Source organism: Fusarium redolens (genome assembly GCF_020744475.1).
Source record: "Fusarium redolens strain MPI-CAGE-AT-0023 chromosome Unknown BKA55scaffold_3, whole genome shotgun sequence".
NCBI lineage: Eukaryota > Fungi > Ascomycota > Sordariomycetes > Hypocreales > Nectriaceae > Fusarium > Fusarium redolens.
This window is the reverse complement of record NW_025763666.1, coordinates 1,013,768-1,028,879: the sequence shown is the minus strand read 5'-3', so window position 1 is coordinate 1,028,879 and position 15,112 is coordinate 1,013,768. Positions and strand designations below refer to the sequence as shown.

Sequence of the window (15,112 nt, the reverse complement as noted above, 5' to 3'; positions counted from 1 at the left end):
CACTCAAATATCCGGCGCGCGGCGTTTTCGGACCCCTCATTGACGTCGGCTCAGGACAAGTGAGAACAAGAGAGAGAAAATTGAAGCTCAAAAGCTGATCATTGGTGAGAGAACATTGAGTGATGAAACACGAGATGCTTGAAAATTTGACGAATTGGAGTACGGAAATTTAGGGTAGATAGCAATCAGGAATTGATGGAATAAGTACTCATGAAATACATCGCTCATAAGGCCAATATCAAGACAGTCACCATAGTCCATGAATATAATATCACGCATGATGATAAGTTCAAGAGCATTCTTTGACGGATTTGGGTGTTATTTCCCTTCAATTGTTACCGTTGTTTGGCATCAACTCCATTCCGCAGGGTACAGTTCGCCAAGAACTAATACAGAGCCCAATGTTCGTCCCATGTACATGCTTTTTTGGATGATCGTCCAGCAGAATCTCATGCTTAGATACTTAGAGCCATGATGGAATTGACAATATCGTTGTCGTTCTCCTTCAATGCCTTGACGGCCTTGTTGCGGCTGACGTTGGCCTGGGTCATGACGAGCTCAATATCCTTATCCTCGAGTCCGGAAGCATCGACCTCCTCGTCGTCGTCTTCTTCTTCCTCTTCCTCCTCCTCCTTCTTCTCCTCGGCGGTCTCGGCGGCCTTGCTGGGCTCACCGTGGTTGTGGCCAGAGTGGTCCTCAGCGTTAGCGGAGGCGAGCTGAGCAGCAGCAGCTTGTTGAGCAGCGGCGTTCACATCCTCGATCTTGGCCTCGCCGAAAACACTAACTTGAGGTCAGAGGCAGGTCCATCATCAAGTAGCAAGGCAACTTACATGTAGGTGTTGCTGTTGGGAGACTTGTAGACCTCGGGGTTGTTGATGACGAAGAGGATCTGGAGCACTTCGGTTAGCACCAACACCTCATTTTACTCCTCCAAGCTCTTCGAAAAATTCGTCGGCACTCACGTTCTTGGGTCGGCGGAGAGTGACACGGGTGATGCCAGGGATGCGGGTGAGGTGCAGCTTCTCGAGGGCCTTGCGAGCCTTCTTCTCATTGCGGTTGTGGATCACAGTAGAACCAGCGGGGAGCTGGCCCTCGCCGACCTCCTCGACCTCGGAATCGTCGCTGGAGTCATCCTCGTGCTCCTGGACGGTGGTCTTCTTGGGCTCCTCGTCGGGAAGTTCTTCAACGCGGGGGTTCGACATTTTGGCGACTGAGTGCGGGCACAGATGTTAGTAACTCTAGCTATTACGATGCAGTAAAATCTCAGGCAAACAATTTGTGGCTGAAAAATCTTCCCGAAACCGCAAAAATCGATAGCAAAATAAAACGATGAACGTAACGACAGCTGCGGACTTACTTGTTTTGCTGATCCCAGTTACGTCTGTTTGCTGGCCTGATCTCTCACGTCGTCGTTTTGTGATGGGGTCCTCGCACAGCGATAATTCTAGGGCTTGGTGGGAGGTGGGAACTAAGTCGCATTAGGTAATCAGATTTTGTGTCACTACCTCTCCCCCTCCAGAATTCGGATGTCCAAGAAAGTGACGACGGGTAGAGGGAAATCTATAGACAATTTGGACAATAATTAAGGTTGGTATGGGGATACATGTGACTGAGTGTAAGAACATACACATGCAGCGGAGTTTTGGGGTATTCATTTCATTTTTATTTTGGCTACAGTTCACAATGAATCCATGTTCTTTTTTGATGCTCCTTATGCTTTGAATTCAGTTGATCTCAGAATTTCCGTATTGACGCCGCTCATCTTGACGATGAAGTGTGACATACAGCCTTCCAGAATGGAGCAAAAGTGAATCCAGCAGCCTCTATACCGCCGTGATGTGTTTCCTGCCCAGTTCCGTGCCACTTGATCTAAACCCGACTTTCAAGCACCTCCGTGACTCCAGCTTAATGACCCATTTATGCAGAGGCCTTGACCTTGGCCAGAGCCTTGCGCTCCTCGAATCGTCGCTGCTTCTTGAGTCGGAGAACCTGGAAGCGTTCGAAGTCGGTGAGACCCTTCCTCCTCTCCATCTGATCCCGCTTCTTAGCCCAGTTGGTCTGCTCCCACTTGGAGTCGATCTCGGACTTCTCCCAAAGCTTTCGGACGACACCAGTTCGGGAACCGCGGTTCAGGCCCTCAACGATAAGAGAGGAGAGGAGGACCTTGCTGAGGGGAACGGCTTGTCGGGGAACAGCGAGGCTAGCGTTCGCGGAAGGACCGTCGACGAGAATCTGTGACGGGGTCAATATCGCGTATTTCGGCAAACTGATCTGGAGCAGGAAAAACCTACTCGCTTGTGGTCGATGATCTCGACGATCGTGGCCAGGCGGCCGGCGAAGGGGTGGTCGCCGTTGATAACAACGACACGGCCAACCTCAACGAGGCGCCAGTTCGAACCCTCAATGACTGCGTCGCCCATTGTGACGGTGATCTAATTAACGGTCGATTAGTCGAAATGTTCAAGAGTCGCGCGCGCAGTGATTGATTGTTCGAATGCAACTGCGATCGTAGGAGTCGAGGTTCATACCAGTTGTCGATTATGCTGTCCCGTTAGTTGGTTGTTTGCTGGAGCCGCGGACCTTGAAATCGCTAAGGACTTTTTGATGGTGGGCAGAAAAAGATCCTGTGCGTGCCTGCCCTAACTTTCGGTCTAATCTTCCGGATTAATCTTTCGCCGTCCGGCAAAGCGAACCCAGCACCCGGCAACGGAGCACGGGCCAGCCGACGAGAACTTCAAAAGAAATTTTCTGGTAGACATTAAGTCTTTTGCAGCCAACAATCTTCTTTATTATTCGAAGAGGCACACGACATTCTTGAGTGCATCAAGGTAAGAATCCGACACTTCTCTTCCCCCTGTCTTCTCTCGCACAAGGATGAGGTAATTTGCGATTGATTCTGCTTGATGGCTCTCTTTCGCCGGAGTGGCTAAATCAGGCGGATAGCTGATATTCAATTTCTTACATATTCTGAAAGCACATTTTGTCTTACATTCAGTCTTGCATGATTTGTCACTTTACAAAGGCTAACTCAAGACTATAGTGACACACTTCATCTCCTGGTCGCGAATTTTGTTGGAGTCGGCCTTCTGCCTGTTTCGTAATCACAGGCAGACAAGTTCAATGTCCATAGTTCAAAAAGACAATAATATTACAGTCAGAAATCATACTGCTCGTTTCGTTTTATTCATGTGACATGCTGTAGAGCTCTTTACTTAACGTTTTATCATCAAACCGGAACATGGTACCCAAAGTGTTAGATGGGTAGACTTCGTGATCGTTAGGACAGGCTCATGCTTGAACGAGACCCCTAGGCTCCCAAACATTCACATATTCAATTCATGGTCATATTTAATGGCTTTCAATTCAATCATTAATTCATCCTTCCCGAATCATTTGCCTGCAATGAATCGGCCGTGATCTAAAATATTGTTACAATTAAGCCTTGCCCTTGCGCTTCAATTCCTCTTCCTCCTCAGCTTGGAGTTGAGCATCGATCTTTGCGCCCTTGGAAGGTTCGTTGCCTTGAGCGCGAGCCTTATTGTGTCTGTTAGTATTTGGTGCCAAATGAAGACCAGATCTCGATTGGACTTACAGGCAGAGTGGGGTCCTTCTTTGATTGGGCGGTCTCGAGATCGTCTTCAGGCTCGGATCGCTTCTGCTTTGCATTAGTATATAGTGGATTACATCTTGCGACGGCTCAACGAACCTCCTCAGCAGCTAGGCGGTTGGCGATGGATCGCTCATCCTCTGCAATTTTGTTATGATATTTTCTCATATTTGGTCCATGTAGGTACTTACTGGAATCAAGGTTGTTGTGAGAGTTCTCCTTGCCCTCGTTGTAGGGGTCCTCAACGTTGCGCTCCGACTCAGGAGCGTTCCTCTGATCGCCAGCCTCGTAGACACCACGGTTACCAACGTTGGAGTAGCCAGACATGATGGATGTGTAGAAGTTGTGTATTTAGTGGTTGGGAAGTGAGAATTATGTGAAGAGATGAGATGCAGGTTGTATGAGAAAATCTTTCAATCGATCTCGAGACCCTTTTGTAGTTCCTCTTCGACGATGAATCAGTGCCATGGTCGTACATCTTCTCCACAACCTGACTTCATAGAATACGTCATTATAAAAGAAAGTCCTTGCTCACCACAACAAAACGCATCAGATCGCAACACATACGTCATAAGTAAAAAGAAAGAGATTTAGCTCTTCCTTAGGGTTTCTGCAACATATGCTTGTTGCAGTCGATCTTCTAGCGTAAGCGGTTGATATCAGCTTGGCGAGGTGGCTGTCTCTGATCCTTGACAGCAGGACATGTGAGACTCAACAACATTTCATGAGTTCTCGATGAGAGAGAAGGTTCATCTTGTATATACGGAAGCAATGGGGATCGAACATTCAAATTATTCTTTCTCATGATGTGGCTTGATACCTGTGATACCCTATCGACCTTGGGTTTGGAATTTGAGCAATCGAGCTGGTGTAGCGAAACCTCGTCCGATTGTTACACCTGATTTTCTCAGAAATTAGGTAGGCAATCTGCTTTCAACGTTTCGCGATTGCTGAGTTTCACAAAGACACGGCTGATAATCGAGGTATCTTCTGCGATGTGGACCTCGACTTGAACAATCACACTGACTTTAACACCACCCTTAGCCGGAACATGGTGACTGGTTAGAATTAATGAAACTTTGAACTCAGATGTGCATATCAAACTATTGATCAGTTATAAGATGACACGAAAATTTATGACATTTTGTGGCCCCTTGAAGCTTCCTTCTCTGGACGAAGTTAGACTCCATCGAAGGAATTCAAGAACATGTGGTTAGAGATCTATGATAAAGGTATCGTAAGTCCAGGTAATCTGGACCTAAGGGCTGAAATGGAGGACACAATATTTATATCTACTACATATAAGAGATCCCAAAGTGTCTCATATGCAATGTGAGTAGCATTTAAATAGGTACACAGGCTTCAGAGACATTTCCTCTTCTATCATATCTTCTCATCCATGCAGGAGGCGGAAGATAGCGGGTGTCGTGGTGGGGTCTATGCACGGGCCCTGCAAAGCCGAGCCATTAAGTCATCTTCGGCGTGACAAGCTTCACGGAGCTATACCGAATCGGAGCTCCGACATCAACCTCCATGAACAGTCGTGAATTCTTTACAATTGTCTTCTAAACATAAACCTTTGACAATCAATCAGGAAAAATGTTTCGCTTCGTGAGTTACGAGATCAATATTAGATATGCGCAATTGTTAACACACAAATAGCACAAGACACTCGATATCGTGACGGTCTTCCACAAGGCCAGCTCTCCGGCATCCGTCAGAGTCGCCAACCTTTTGAAGCAGGTCTCTGCCAATGCCACTTCTGGCGCTACCCTTGACCAAGCGAGCGATCACTCTGCTCAAACAGCACCTATCCGAGACCAATTTGAACTCAACATCACCGAAGACCCTCCTACAGACGACCAGGTGAAGACAATTCTGGAATATGTTGGAAGCAGCGGTATCCCCAAGGTGATCAAGGGCGCAAACAACGAGAAGGAAGCTCTTAGAAAGTTCAAGGAAAGCAAAGAGAACTTCATTCGGCCAGTGGTACGTTAACTTTTTGACCTAGTGATCAAAACATGTTGGCTAATAATACGTCTAGGTTGTGGATTGGAACAATGGCAAGGCCATTGCGGGCGACAACGAGTCTGAGATCCTCAAGCTTCTGAAAGCGCAGAAGTAACGTCTCTAAAAGTGTCAATGAACTATTGCATAACCCCTCTCTGTATATACTATGTCAATGATTGATACCATCTGACGATCAGCCATATTGACATCCTGCATTTGAGTGACCCATCATAACCGACGATACTAGGTTGACAAAGGGCCAAGTAACTTTTCGAAATGGTACAGAGATTTCTTTAGGTACGCTTGCCAGTCCATCCTCGACAAACCCCTTTACGAACAATTGCAAAATTTGTCGTCCAAATTTATCAGGCGAACTGTATGTCACAGAAGGGCACTGTCATTAGCCTCGTCTGATCGAACGGAGTTGTTCCTGAACCGAGATAGAAACGAGTTTTTCGATATGAATTCAAATTGGGTTTACCTTGAACAATCTACCTCTACCAGAGTGGCCGGTTATCTGCAGCAAGAAACAGCAATCACCCGCGTTGAGCTGCAGGACACTTGGGCGACTGTTGACACGTTGAGTACCTACCTTGAGCAAAAACAATCTGCCATTATCTATATAATTGCCAGAAAACCCAGGGTTCATCGTGGCCAGAGTCTGTTTCGCTCGATTGTAGGCGAGCTGGCAATCAGGCCGGAGGACTTTCAGGAAGGTTTCCTTACCTTTGTTTGACTTTGACAGTTTGCGCTCCTCGAGTCACAAGCAAGCACTGCCACAGGCATTGGAATTCGTGAATGGATACTTGCAAGCGAGAAACTTCCATCACCAGTCTGCATCGGCAGTGCCAGAGCCAGTGCCTGTGCCAGTTACGTTGCCAGTGTCAGTCACTTAATGTTTATTTAGTGACAGTGCCTGTCAGTATTGGCCAAGATAAAAGAATCATTGCCTGTTCTTCGATTGATTGTTTCCGTTTGTTTTTATTTTTCCTCATGACCTTTTTTCTTCCTTCTCTTCTTTCTCCTCAACCCTCACTCCCGATCATCTCTCCTTCCTCACGGCGCATCATCGCGCATTGAGCATCGACCTAAGGAAGAAACGACCTTCTTTCCGAAATTCATCTCCTTCATTTTCTACCTGAATCTGAACCACCAAGTGCCTGATTTTACGCCCGGGCGCTTCACTTCTCAAGGTAAGCCTCAAACACCACAACTTAGGCATGTTGTGATTTGTCGAGACGAGGTGGATGCTTCCATCTCATGACCCCTAAAGGTCTTCTAAATGCAGATGAAAGTTTTACCTCGTTTTCAAAATGAAGCGCGCCTTGTATCATCATGTGCTAACCGACCGTCACACAGAGTATCATGGCTCAACCTCAACCCGCTTCGGCGGGTGACTCCTCTATGTCCAACGGACCATCACCGCCGCCTCAAGCAATTTTGGACCCAGATCGGACTTATGCCAAAGATCAACCACCCAACTTGCGCGAAGCCTTCACCAGCTTCTACCCCAATGGCCTCCCCAACGTGTATAAAATGCTACAGACACCTGGTCCTGAGGGCGTCGTTCAAACGTATGTCGAAGACTACCTCCCTGTGGGATTCTACACCAGCCCCCCAGTCGACGCTGAAGCCGTCTTCTCTACCGCCAATGGATCGAACCCTTTTCGTTTCATGGAGCATCTCTTGCCTCAGCGTCGGGTTCACCTTTGGTCCAAAGATGAAATTCAATCTGCTTGCAACTCACTCCGCAGGCTCTACTGGCAAGTCATAAAAGACATGCCGCAGCCCTATTGCTGGGATAGTCTGTGGACGTATTTTGACGCCCAAGACATTTACCATTATGGAGCTTTGAACCTTTGGAATGTGGTTAACCAGCTTTTTTCTGAAAACAAGATCATCGCGCTGGACGTCTCGAATGCCTTCGCCATCGAAGTTGGCCAATGGGTTGAGGACTGGCTGTACAACGACGAGAACCGTGACAAACTTATCAATAGCACTGAGACTGGTCTCTCTATCAATGGTGTGATCGGTTGGGAAGTCATGAAAGACCTTCCGGATGAAGCCCTCCTTCTTATCGCAAGTGCCCTTGAGCATCGACGATCTCTGTTACTATCACCCGAGAAATTAAGGCCTGGTGCGGTGAAGCCTAATCACTTGTTGGAGTTTTACGAAAAGAAACGCCTCGAAAACTGGTTAGGTATGTAAACTTTGCTTTCAGAATCAGGTTCTATCGATATGCTTACACTTTCATAGCTGGCCAACGCGTCCTCGGACCTTCAGGTCTGTCTACGAGACCAACAGAATGGCAGCCTCACCATGTCTCCCCGGCTTCAAAGAAAGCCACTCACCCATTTATGACGATTGATGGTAAACACTACTTCAGTCGGCCTGAATGGCGTGTGTCCAGTGCTGTAGAAGCGCTCCACCAATCCGCAGCAGCAGCAGGGCCTGCCGCCCACGGCCACAGCGAGACAACCTCGATTGAACAAAACCAGGCCAACGACACTACCACTTACGGTGGTCTCCGAGTTTCGGCTCAGGCCAGAAGCAAATCCACAGAGCCTTTTCCTTCAGTCCGGACACCACCCCCCCACACTAATGGCCAGGAAAATGATGACGAGCCCGCTTCCTCTCCCAACGGACACCATGAACAGGAGGAGCAAGAGGACTTTGATGCACTGACCCCCACGAGAGTAAGACGACATGGTCGCAAAAATCCCCGGGCCACACGGGGAGCTCGAAAGTCCACAGTGACAACATCATTGCCAGGCTCAGCAGTCATGGGTTCCTCAAGTCTTGCTAGTCCTACAAAAGATGTTGCGAATGCTCAACAGGGTACAAACCACAGGCCCCCGACCGATAGTCAGAAGGCTGATTAGCAACTAGCCCAGGCTACTTCGAGTCGTTCAAAGGACCAGATCGCTGAAAATAACATCAGAGGTGCAGAATTACAGTTGAGCACCAATGATAAACCTAAGAACAGCCAGCGACCGAACCGAGCTTTTGATCAGCCAGTGGCTCACGATCAGAAAGAAACGAAGTATCCTGGAAATATGAATACATTCAATCACATGCAAAGACCTGATGTAGGCTTTCAAAACAGTGTGCTGTCTAGTGGGCTCCCTGAGGATATGATGCGTTCTGAGCAAATCGCGATGCAGACTCCTCCCGGGGCAACTTTTAACTCCTCAGAAACTTTTAACGCTGTCACTCAAGGAAACTATTCTGTACATCCTCAACAGAACTTCCCAGTTCAAAATGGATTTGACTATGGTTTTCCACATGTTCAGCAGCCACCGCCGCCTCAAAGGGGTCCATTGCCCAGCCGTGGTAGAAATACCAGCAACTCTTCCCGCAACGATCGTTTTGATTCAAATGACAGCCGATGGTCGCACCAAAACCATGAAAATCTCAACGGTGGGAATGCTGGATTGGGTCGAGGAGGTTTCCAACGCGGAGGGGGTCGTAAAAATCGCCGTGGTGGCCACAACCAACGAAATGCGACTGCGCCTGTCGCGCAACCTCATACCGGCCCTGATTTCAATCAGAAGAGGCGCGATGCACCACCGTGGAAGGATTCATGGCGTCGGGATCAAGTTACTTGTCAGAACGTTCAGGATGGTTTCACGATCAAAGGGTATGTACCTTGCTCTTGCCAGATCTGCGATTCTCGTAACCGCTCCGTATACATCATTGTCGAAGGCTATCAAAGGATCCATGGAGCAGACGTACTCACACGGCTCAAATACGGCCTGGCTGAGAGATATGGGCATGTGGAGGAGGTGTTCCCCATCGCGTCCAAGGAACCAGGACGTTATATTGCCCGGTAAGTCATGATTCCTTATTTTTGTAGAAATAAATGATCAACTAACACAAAATAGATTTGCAGACTCCTCGTCAGTTGGTCAAGCCCTGACTATTGGCGGCGGTAACATGCCTGAGCAAGGCATATCTGTTAAATTCTCTCCAGCTTTGCGATCAAAATGGACACTCTCGGAGCAAGCACCCACTCGACCAGTCCCAGGTCGAGTTGCTGGTCAAAATGCTCCCGCTGTGCCATTCTCTCCTTATCCCTTTGGCCCATCGATGCCAAGCAATGCGCCAAGTACTGCAGCAGTTCCTTACATGATGCCTGGCATCATTCATCCGGCTGTGGTCAACCCTGGGCAAGCACATAACACCCATTTCTGGCAAGCCAGCGGAGGGCAACGTTCTGTGTCTGGGTTTGTACAGCCTCCTGCCTCTGGTATTCCATCTACAATTGTGCAGCCCGGATCCAACCTACAACCGTTCTTCCCTGGACAGCCAACTCTTGCCCCAAGACAACTTCCTGTCCCCCCTCCCGTCCAGCAGGACCAGGAAAACATATCCTCTTATGAGGTACTACAGACCAAACCTCCGTCCGAAGAAGCTTTGGATGAAATCCAACACCCTGATCAAGATGACCCAGCTAGCCCGCGAAGTGACGGAAGCAAGTGTACTGGGATCAAAGCTCGCGTCTCCTTGCCCAGCACCCCCACGAAAGCTTCCCTTATCCCCCAAGGAACACCAACGCAGCCAAATGAAACAGTAGAAGGGGTTGCGGGTATTGATACGGCAACACATCATCAGAATGGGACGCCCGTGAACTCGCTTGAGAGCCGGGCAGAAGCAAAGATGACATTTGGCCATCAAGCTAAACTAGTGTCTGAACCAACCGGTAACAAGAACAGTCACAGTCGTACATCAAGCATCTTTTCTGAGAATGAGATCAAAGAGAGACGAAAAGCGTGGGCTAAAATTCCTATGCCTATAAATCTCCGTAGGCCTCGGTCGGCTACTCCAATCAAACCTAGCAGCATCGCCATTGAGAACGGTCGCAACTTGGGGGTTGGAAAGAGCGACAATCGCGAACCTAATGCTACTAAGTCGGAGAAGCCAATCTCAGCCCAGAATGTAACTTCTGATCCGGGTACCGGCGATGCTCACGAGCCATCTACGTCTGAGAACCCCGAGTCTAAGTTTCCATTGCCGCATGCGCCAAAAGATCCGTCTGCTGCTCGCTCAACCAGGTCAACAAGAGAAGATGCTACCGAATCACAGAAAGCCACCAAAGATGAAGCACATCCATCTGAGATACCTGCAGCCTCTCCTATGACTGAAAATGTCACATCTAAGGTTGAACAATCACTTGAGCAAGAAGATAACTCGGGCACGCTACCAAGAGGTAAAGGAAAGAATGCGAAGAAGGCCAAGAAAAAGAAATCGAAGCAGATCATGGCATCTCAGGGCATCGTATCCAATCACACCTTTCAACAAAACCAGTCCTCCTCTTCTCCTCAATCCAGCCACATGGCACCTCAGCATATGCATGGTGGCAGCGGAGGGTTGGGGTTTAATACAGACTATGGAGGTTATATCGGAAGTCAGGAATCAGGTTCATCTTCGCCTATCAAGCGACATCACGATGGGCCTGAACAGCCTTCTGTATCTGGTTCTGCTAAGCGAAGTAAGAAGCATGGAAACAGCCACGAACCTACTCAGCACCAGCCTCAACTCCAACCTTCATTTGACGAATCAGATTCTCCCGATGAGGATGAACGCGGCCGTCGGGGATTCAGAATGGGTAGAGGAGGTTCACTTCGCCTTGGCAAGCAACGTCGACCTCGTCCTATGATTCCTGGCGCAATGCTTGCAGAACAACAATTCAATGCTCAAGAGCCACCTCCTTCGTCTGGTTTTGCTTTTCAATGCCAGAGCCTTCCTAAATCTGATAACTCGCAGAACTGGCGTGATAACGAAAATGGCGCAAGAAGCCGTCTCAATCCCGAGGCCCGAGAGTTTGTGTCTCCATCGAGAACAGCCTCTATCAACAAAGGACCAGTTGCCCATCTCGGCAGTGGTGAAGCATCGGGTGGTGGCACAGTGAATGAATCAGCTGCCCAGCTTGACCAAACAGATGAATCGATCCGAGAGGCCCTCAAGACCGGGCTCGATTACGCATGCGACACACCTTTGCAGAATGAGAAAGCCCCCTCCGCCACAACTAGCCAGACCCCTCAACGTCGTCGAGCCACTTCAGAAGTGGTCCAAAAAGAGACTCCTAGAAAGGAGAAGGGGCCTGCTCATCAAGGAGAGGGAAAGAAGACTCCGGCGAAAATTTCGAAACGAGGCAAAGGCAAGGAGAGGGTAGTGACAATGAGTGCGAAGGCCGACAAGGCTGAAGCAAAGGGTGAGAAAGCTCAAGACATGCCTCAAACCCCTGAGAATCAAGGAGGAAAAGTCAAGAAGCCTGGCCTGATCGACGATGACTGGCCATCACTTCCAGCCTCTCGGGAACGGGCGCAGTCTAAGCCACAGACACCATTGATTTGGGGTGGAAAGACGAAATCTACCCAAGATAACGGTGGACTCGGAGAAGGATCTCCTGTCACGAAGAACTAAACTGGGACAAGGTGACCGGGAACACATCAGGAAGAACGGAGAGAGGCATGAGGAGACATGAATCGAGGAATGATCCATGAATTTCTTTTGGTACTGTGCGCTCTACTTGACATCAAGTCAGTAGAAGAGAAAGAAAGAAAAAAGGATGGATAGGGGGCAGGGTAGTGGATTTCGAGGGCTTGTATTGCGCATGGACAAGTTGGATTGTCCATTGAAATAGTTTGCCACATCTGGTCTGCTATTGTGCACGTCATCATAGTATCAGGTTAGGGGATTAGAAAAAAGTGCGATTTAAGCAAGGTGTAATATAGTACCTTGAGTACAAACAGATGATTTGTCATATTTCTTGATAATGGCGAGGTGCTACTATATCAATATTCCAATCCCCGAAGCTTATATGTATCTGAATGTGTTACTGGGAAGTAATATGACCCCGGTAACGACAAGGCCATGAATCAGCCACGAGGAGGTCGATATTCAAGATGATGGGCTTCGTAGTGGTACAATGCTCTCTTGTCGCATGCTGATTTGACCCTTATGTACATTTCATCGTCGTGATGCCCGAGCTCGAGGTCTCTCCCTTTGACTTGTCGTTCTTTTCGCAAATATCAATCAAGCAATAATCATCCTTCTATTGAGCAGACTTAACCAAACCAGTGACGGTCTCCTCAATCTCCTTGTCAGAAAGACCCTCGAGAACCTGTGACTTCTCAACACCTCGGTCTGTTTATACGATGTTAGTACTGCCGTTATTTCGATTATATGGCCCTGGAATGTCCGAGAAGCTCTAGGTGATATAGGATACGAACCGTATCGGGCAAAGACCTTGGGCTGGGTGCCAGCGGCCTCTCGGATCAGGATGGGAATGTTGGGGTTGTTGCGCTTCATGGTAGGGTACGATCGGGTGATGAATGATCTATATCGGCGCAAAAAATGATCAGTTCAATGATTCCTCGAGCTCTGCCGTCCTTATGCAATGTCCTTCGATCGCTCGTATCCTCCAATGCGCTCAATTGGGCCAGTATCATATCGATTGTTGTCGTTGTCATTCAGAAGTAAATGGTTCAAACGTACCGAAGAGCCGCGCTCTGCTCCGAAGTCTGGCAAAAGAGGAATCGTACCTCTCGGAGGGACTGTGTGAAAGCGTACTTTGCCGACATTATGAAGCGAATTGACGTGGTTGAGTCGTTAAAAGAGAAGCGACGGAGTCGGGTCGACCTTGAAGTGCTAAGTAATTGCGAGCTTGTGGTTGGCAAGGATCCTTAGGTTCCTCACGGGCGGAATAAACTGAAAGGCGGTACAAAGGTAGGTACGTACAATTTGCATAAAAGAACCAATGGCGTAATAGTGCAAGTGCATAATTCGTTTATGCACAGCCTCCGGTGCCGCTGACAGCTTTCCCCCCACGTAGTTCGCAGTGAGCCCCGGACGCACGATATCTCCGGTTTCCGGGCGCCGTGTAGTGATGGATTTAGTGGATGGTGCGCTAAATCCACAGACCACAGCCTGGAAATGTAGAGGTAGAGTTGGGCCATCTCGGGGCGACAGTGACCGACCACCCTTGCCCCAACGTCTCAAAGCTTCTTTCGCCCGTTGAACCTCGTCTTTTTGACTACTATCTACGTCTGTTGGACAATCTCCCCTCCACCAAGAGCTCAACGTGTAAGTTGCCATTGACCCTCTGATCATGAATTCAATTGTGTCGTTTAAGACTTTTATGTGGTCGCCAAATGTCTTGTTTGCACGCGAACTGTCTTGACTAACTTTTGATTCCTGATATTGAATCTCATATTGATATCAATATTGATACTGACAATCGCATAGCAATTATGGCTCCCTCCGCAAACACCATCTTCCGCGCCTCGCGCCCTCTCTTCCGTCAGGCTACCCTCGCCGCGCCCGCTCGACAGGCTTTCCGTCAGCAGAGCTTTCGACAGAACTTCTACCAGGGCAGCGGCCGTCGATGGCAGAGCACTGATGGCGCCCAGCAGCAGCAGCAGAGCTGGTTCAAGCGCATGATGGAGAGCGAGGTTGGCTTCAAGACTGTGCATTTCTGGTGAGGACAAGTCTAGGATAAGCGATCGTTGAGACAAAATGCTAATATGCGTGGTTGTAGGGCTCCTGTCATGAAGGTTCGTTGACGATATTATCCCGCGATATTTACACTACGAAAGCAATTACTCTCGCAACATAATCCGATCACGTCGAAAAACCGATATAATCACATCTACTGACTTTGTTCGTCATCTATAGTGGGCTCTTGTCCTTGCCGGTATCTCCGACTTCGCTCGTCCCGCCGAGAAGCTCTCTTTCACTCAGAACCTCGCTCTGACTTGCACCGGTATTATCTGGACCCGGTGGTGCCTCATCATTAAGCCTAAGAACTACCTGTACGCTTATACCCCGCTGAATCATACAAACTCAAGCTAACAGCTTTATCTTAGCCTCGCCGCTGTCAACTTCTTCCTCGGAATGGTCGGCCTCGTCCAGATCACCCGAATTCTCAGCTGGGAGTCAGCAAAGAAGAAGGGCCTGGAGGGTGTCGTTGAGGACATCAAGGCTGACGCCAAGAAGACCATCCAGGAGGTCAAGCCTTAAGTGCAATCAAGCATGGGCAAATTAGACAATTGTCGAAAGGTGTGGCCTTACTCGACATATTTCATGATTTGTAATGCCACAGTCGATTCCTCCTTTTGAGGAACTGGTTTCGAAAGGTGTGAGTCGCAAATGGACGCATTTCTTGCTTTAAAAGGAGGGGATTTCAAAGCCATTCCAGAGTCAGGGGGGGGGGGGCCTCCGGAATTGGTTATTACTTTTTACATGGTAGATTACAAACGAAATAGTCAGCATGTAAATCTGAGGACGGGCTGGGTTCAACAAATAAACTTATACAAGACATGGCTAGCATCTCGTAATTTGAGTGAATATCAACCATATAGGTGTCAACTACCTTAGGTAGGTATCTCATACCAGCTATACAACAGCCAGTGACTTCCATTGTCATTATAATCCAAATCCACTATAGATATCTCTCTAAAATTGTTCTTCAGGTATCATTCATGATGGCAT

At 48.4% G+C, this 15,112-nt stretch overlaps 7 protein-coding genes across 7 annotated transcripts; 3 read left to right on the top strand and 4 right to left on the bottom strand.

Moving 5' to 3' along the window:
- Positions 1-49: 49 nt before the first annotated feature.
- BKA55DRAFT_557598 (NAC domain-containing protein) lies at positions 50-1,639 on the bottom strand. The gene is made up of 4 exons (XM_046191818.1): positions 1,358-1,639; positions 963-1,210; positions 831-889; positions 50-780 (listed from the first exon to the last, which is right to left on the bottom strand). Exons 2-4 carry the CDS (start codon positions 1,200-1,202, stop codon positions 456-458), a joined length of 624 nt encoding a protein of 207 aa, XP_046053753.1. The 5' UTR covers positions 1,203-1,210; positions 1,358-1,639; the 3' UTR covers positions 50-455.
- Positions 1,640-2,604, bottom strand: BKA55DRAFT_557595 (ribosomal protein L14-domain-containing protein). The gene is made up of 2 exons (XM_046191817.1): positions 2,292-2,604; positions 1,640-2,232 (listed from the first exon to the last, which is right to left on the bottom strand). Exons 1-2 carry the CDS (start codon positions 2,418-2,420, stop codon positions 1,918-1,920), a joined length of 444 nt encoding a protein of 147 aa, XP_046053752.1. The 5' UTR covers positions 2,421-2,604; the 3' UTR covers positions 1,640-1,917.
- An 831-nt stretch (positions 2,605-3,435) lies between these two features.
- BKA55DRAFT_534968 (uncharacterized protein) lies at positions 3,436-3,934 on the bottom strand (the record flags this gene model as incomplete). The annotated part of the gene is made up of 4 exons (XM_046189655.1): positions 3,436-3,534; positions 3,593-3,655; positions 3,707-3,747; positions 3,799-3,934. The coding sequence occupies 4 exons, from the start codon at positions 3,932-3,934 to the stop codon at positions 3,436-3,438; spliced, it is 339 nt and encodes a 112-aa protein (XP_046053751.1).
- Positions 3,935-5,206: 1,272 nt separating this feature from the next.
- Positions 5,207-5,732, top strand: BKA55DRAFT_534967 (thioredoxin-like protein; the record flags this gene model as incomplete). The annotated part of the gene is made up of 3 exons (XM_046189654.1): positions 5,207-5,218; positions 5,270-5,596; positions 5,652-5,732. 3 exons carry the CDS (start codon positions 5,207-5,209, stop codon positions 5,730-5,732), a joined length of 420 nt encoding a protein of 139 aa, XP_046053750.1.
- A 1,242-nt stretch (positions 5,733-6,974) lies between these two features.
- BKA55DRAFT_734341 (uncharacterized protein) lies at positions 6,975-12,344 on the top strand. The gene is made up of 4 exons (XM_046201257.1): positions 6,975-7,817; positions 7,874-8,455; positions 8,507-9,446; positions 9,502-12,344. The coding sequence occupies exons 1-4, from the start codon at positions 6,983-6,985 to the stop codon at positions 12,041-12,043; spliced, it is 4,899 nt and encodes a 1,632-aa protein (XP_046053749.1). The 5' UTR covers positions 6,975-6,982; the 3' UTR covers positions 12,044-12,344.
- BKA55DRAFT_557585 (thioredoxin-like protein) lies at positions 12,345-13,297 on the bottom strand. The gene is made up of 3 exons (XM_046191816.1): positions 13,118-13,297; positions 12,853-12,959; positions 12,345-12,766 (listed from the first exon to the last, which is right to left on the bottom strand). Exons 1-3 carry the CDS (start codon positions 13,201-13,203, stop codon positions 12,675-12,677), a joined length of 285 nt encoding a protein of 94 aa, XP_046053748.1. The 5' UTR covers positions 13,204-13,297; the 3' UTR covers positions 12,345-12,674.
- A 210-nt stretch (positions 13,298-13,507) lies between these two features.
- Positions 13,508-14,942, top strand: BKA55DRAFT_557581 (uncharacterized protein). The gene is made up of 5 exons (XM_046191815.1): positions 13,508-13,705; positions 13,868-14,099; positions 14,160-14,175; positions 14,297-14,433; positions 14,488-14,942. The coding sequence occupies exons 2-5, from the start codon at positions 13,873-13,875 to the stop codon at positions 14,639-14,641; spliced, it is 534 nt and encodes a 177-aa protein (XP_046053747.1). The 5' UTR covers positions 13,508-13,705; positions 13,868-13,872; the 3' UTR covers positions 14,642-14,942.
- The last annotated feature ends 170 nt before the right edge of the window (positions 14,943-15,112 follow it).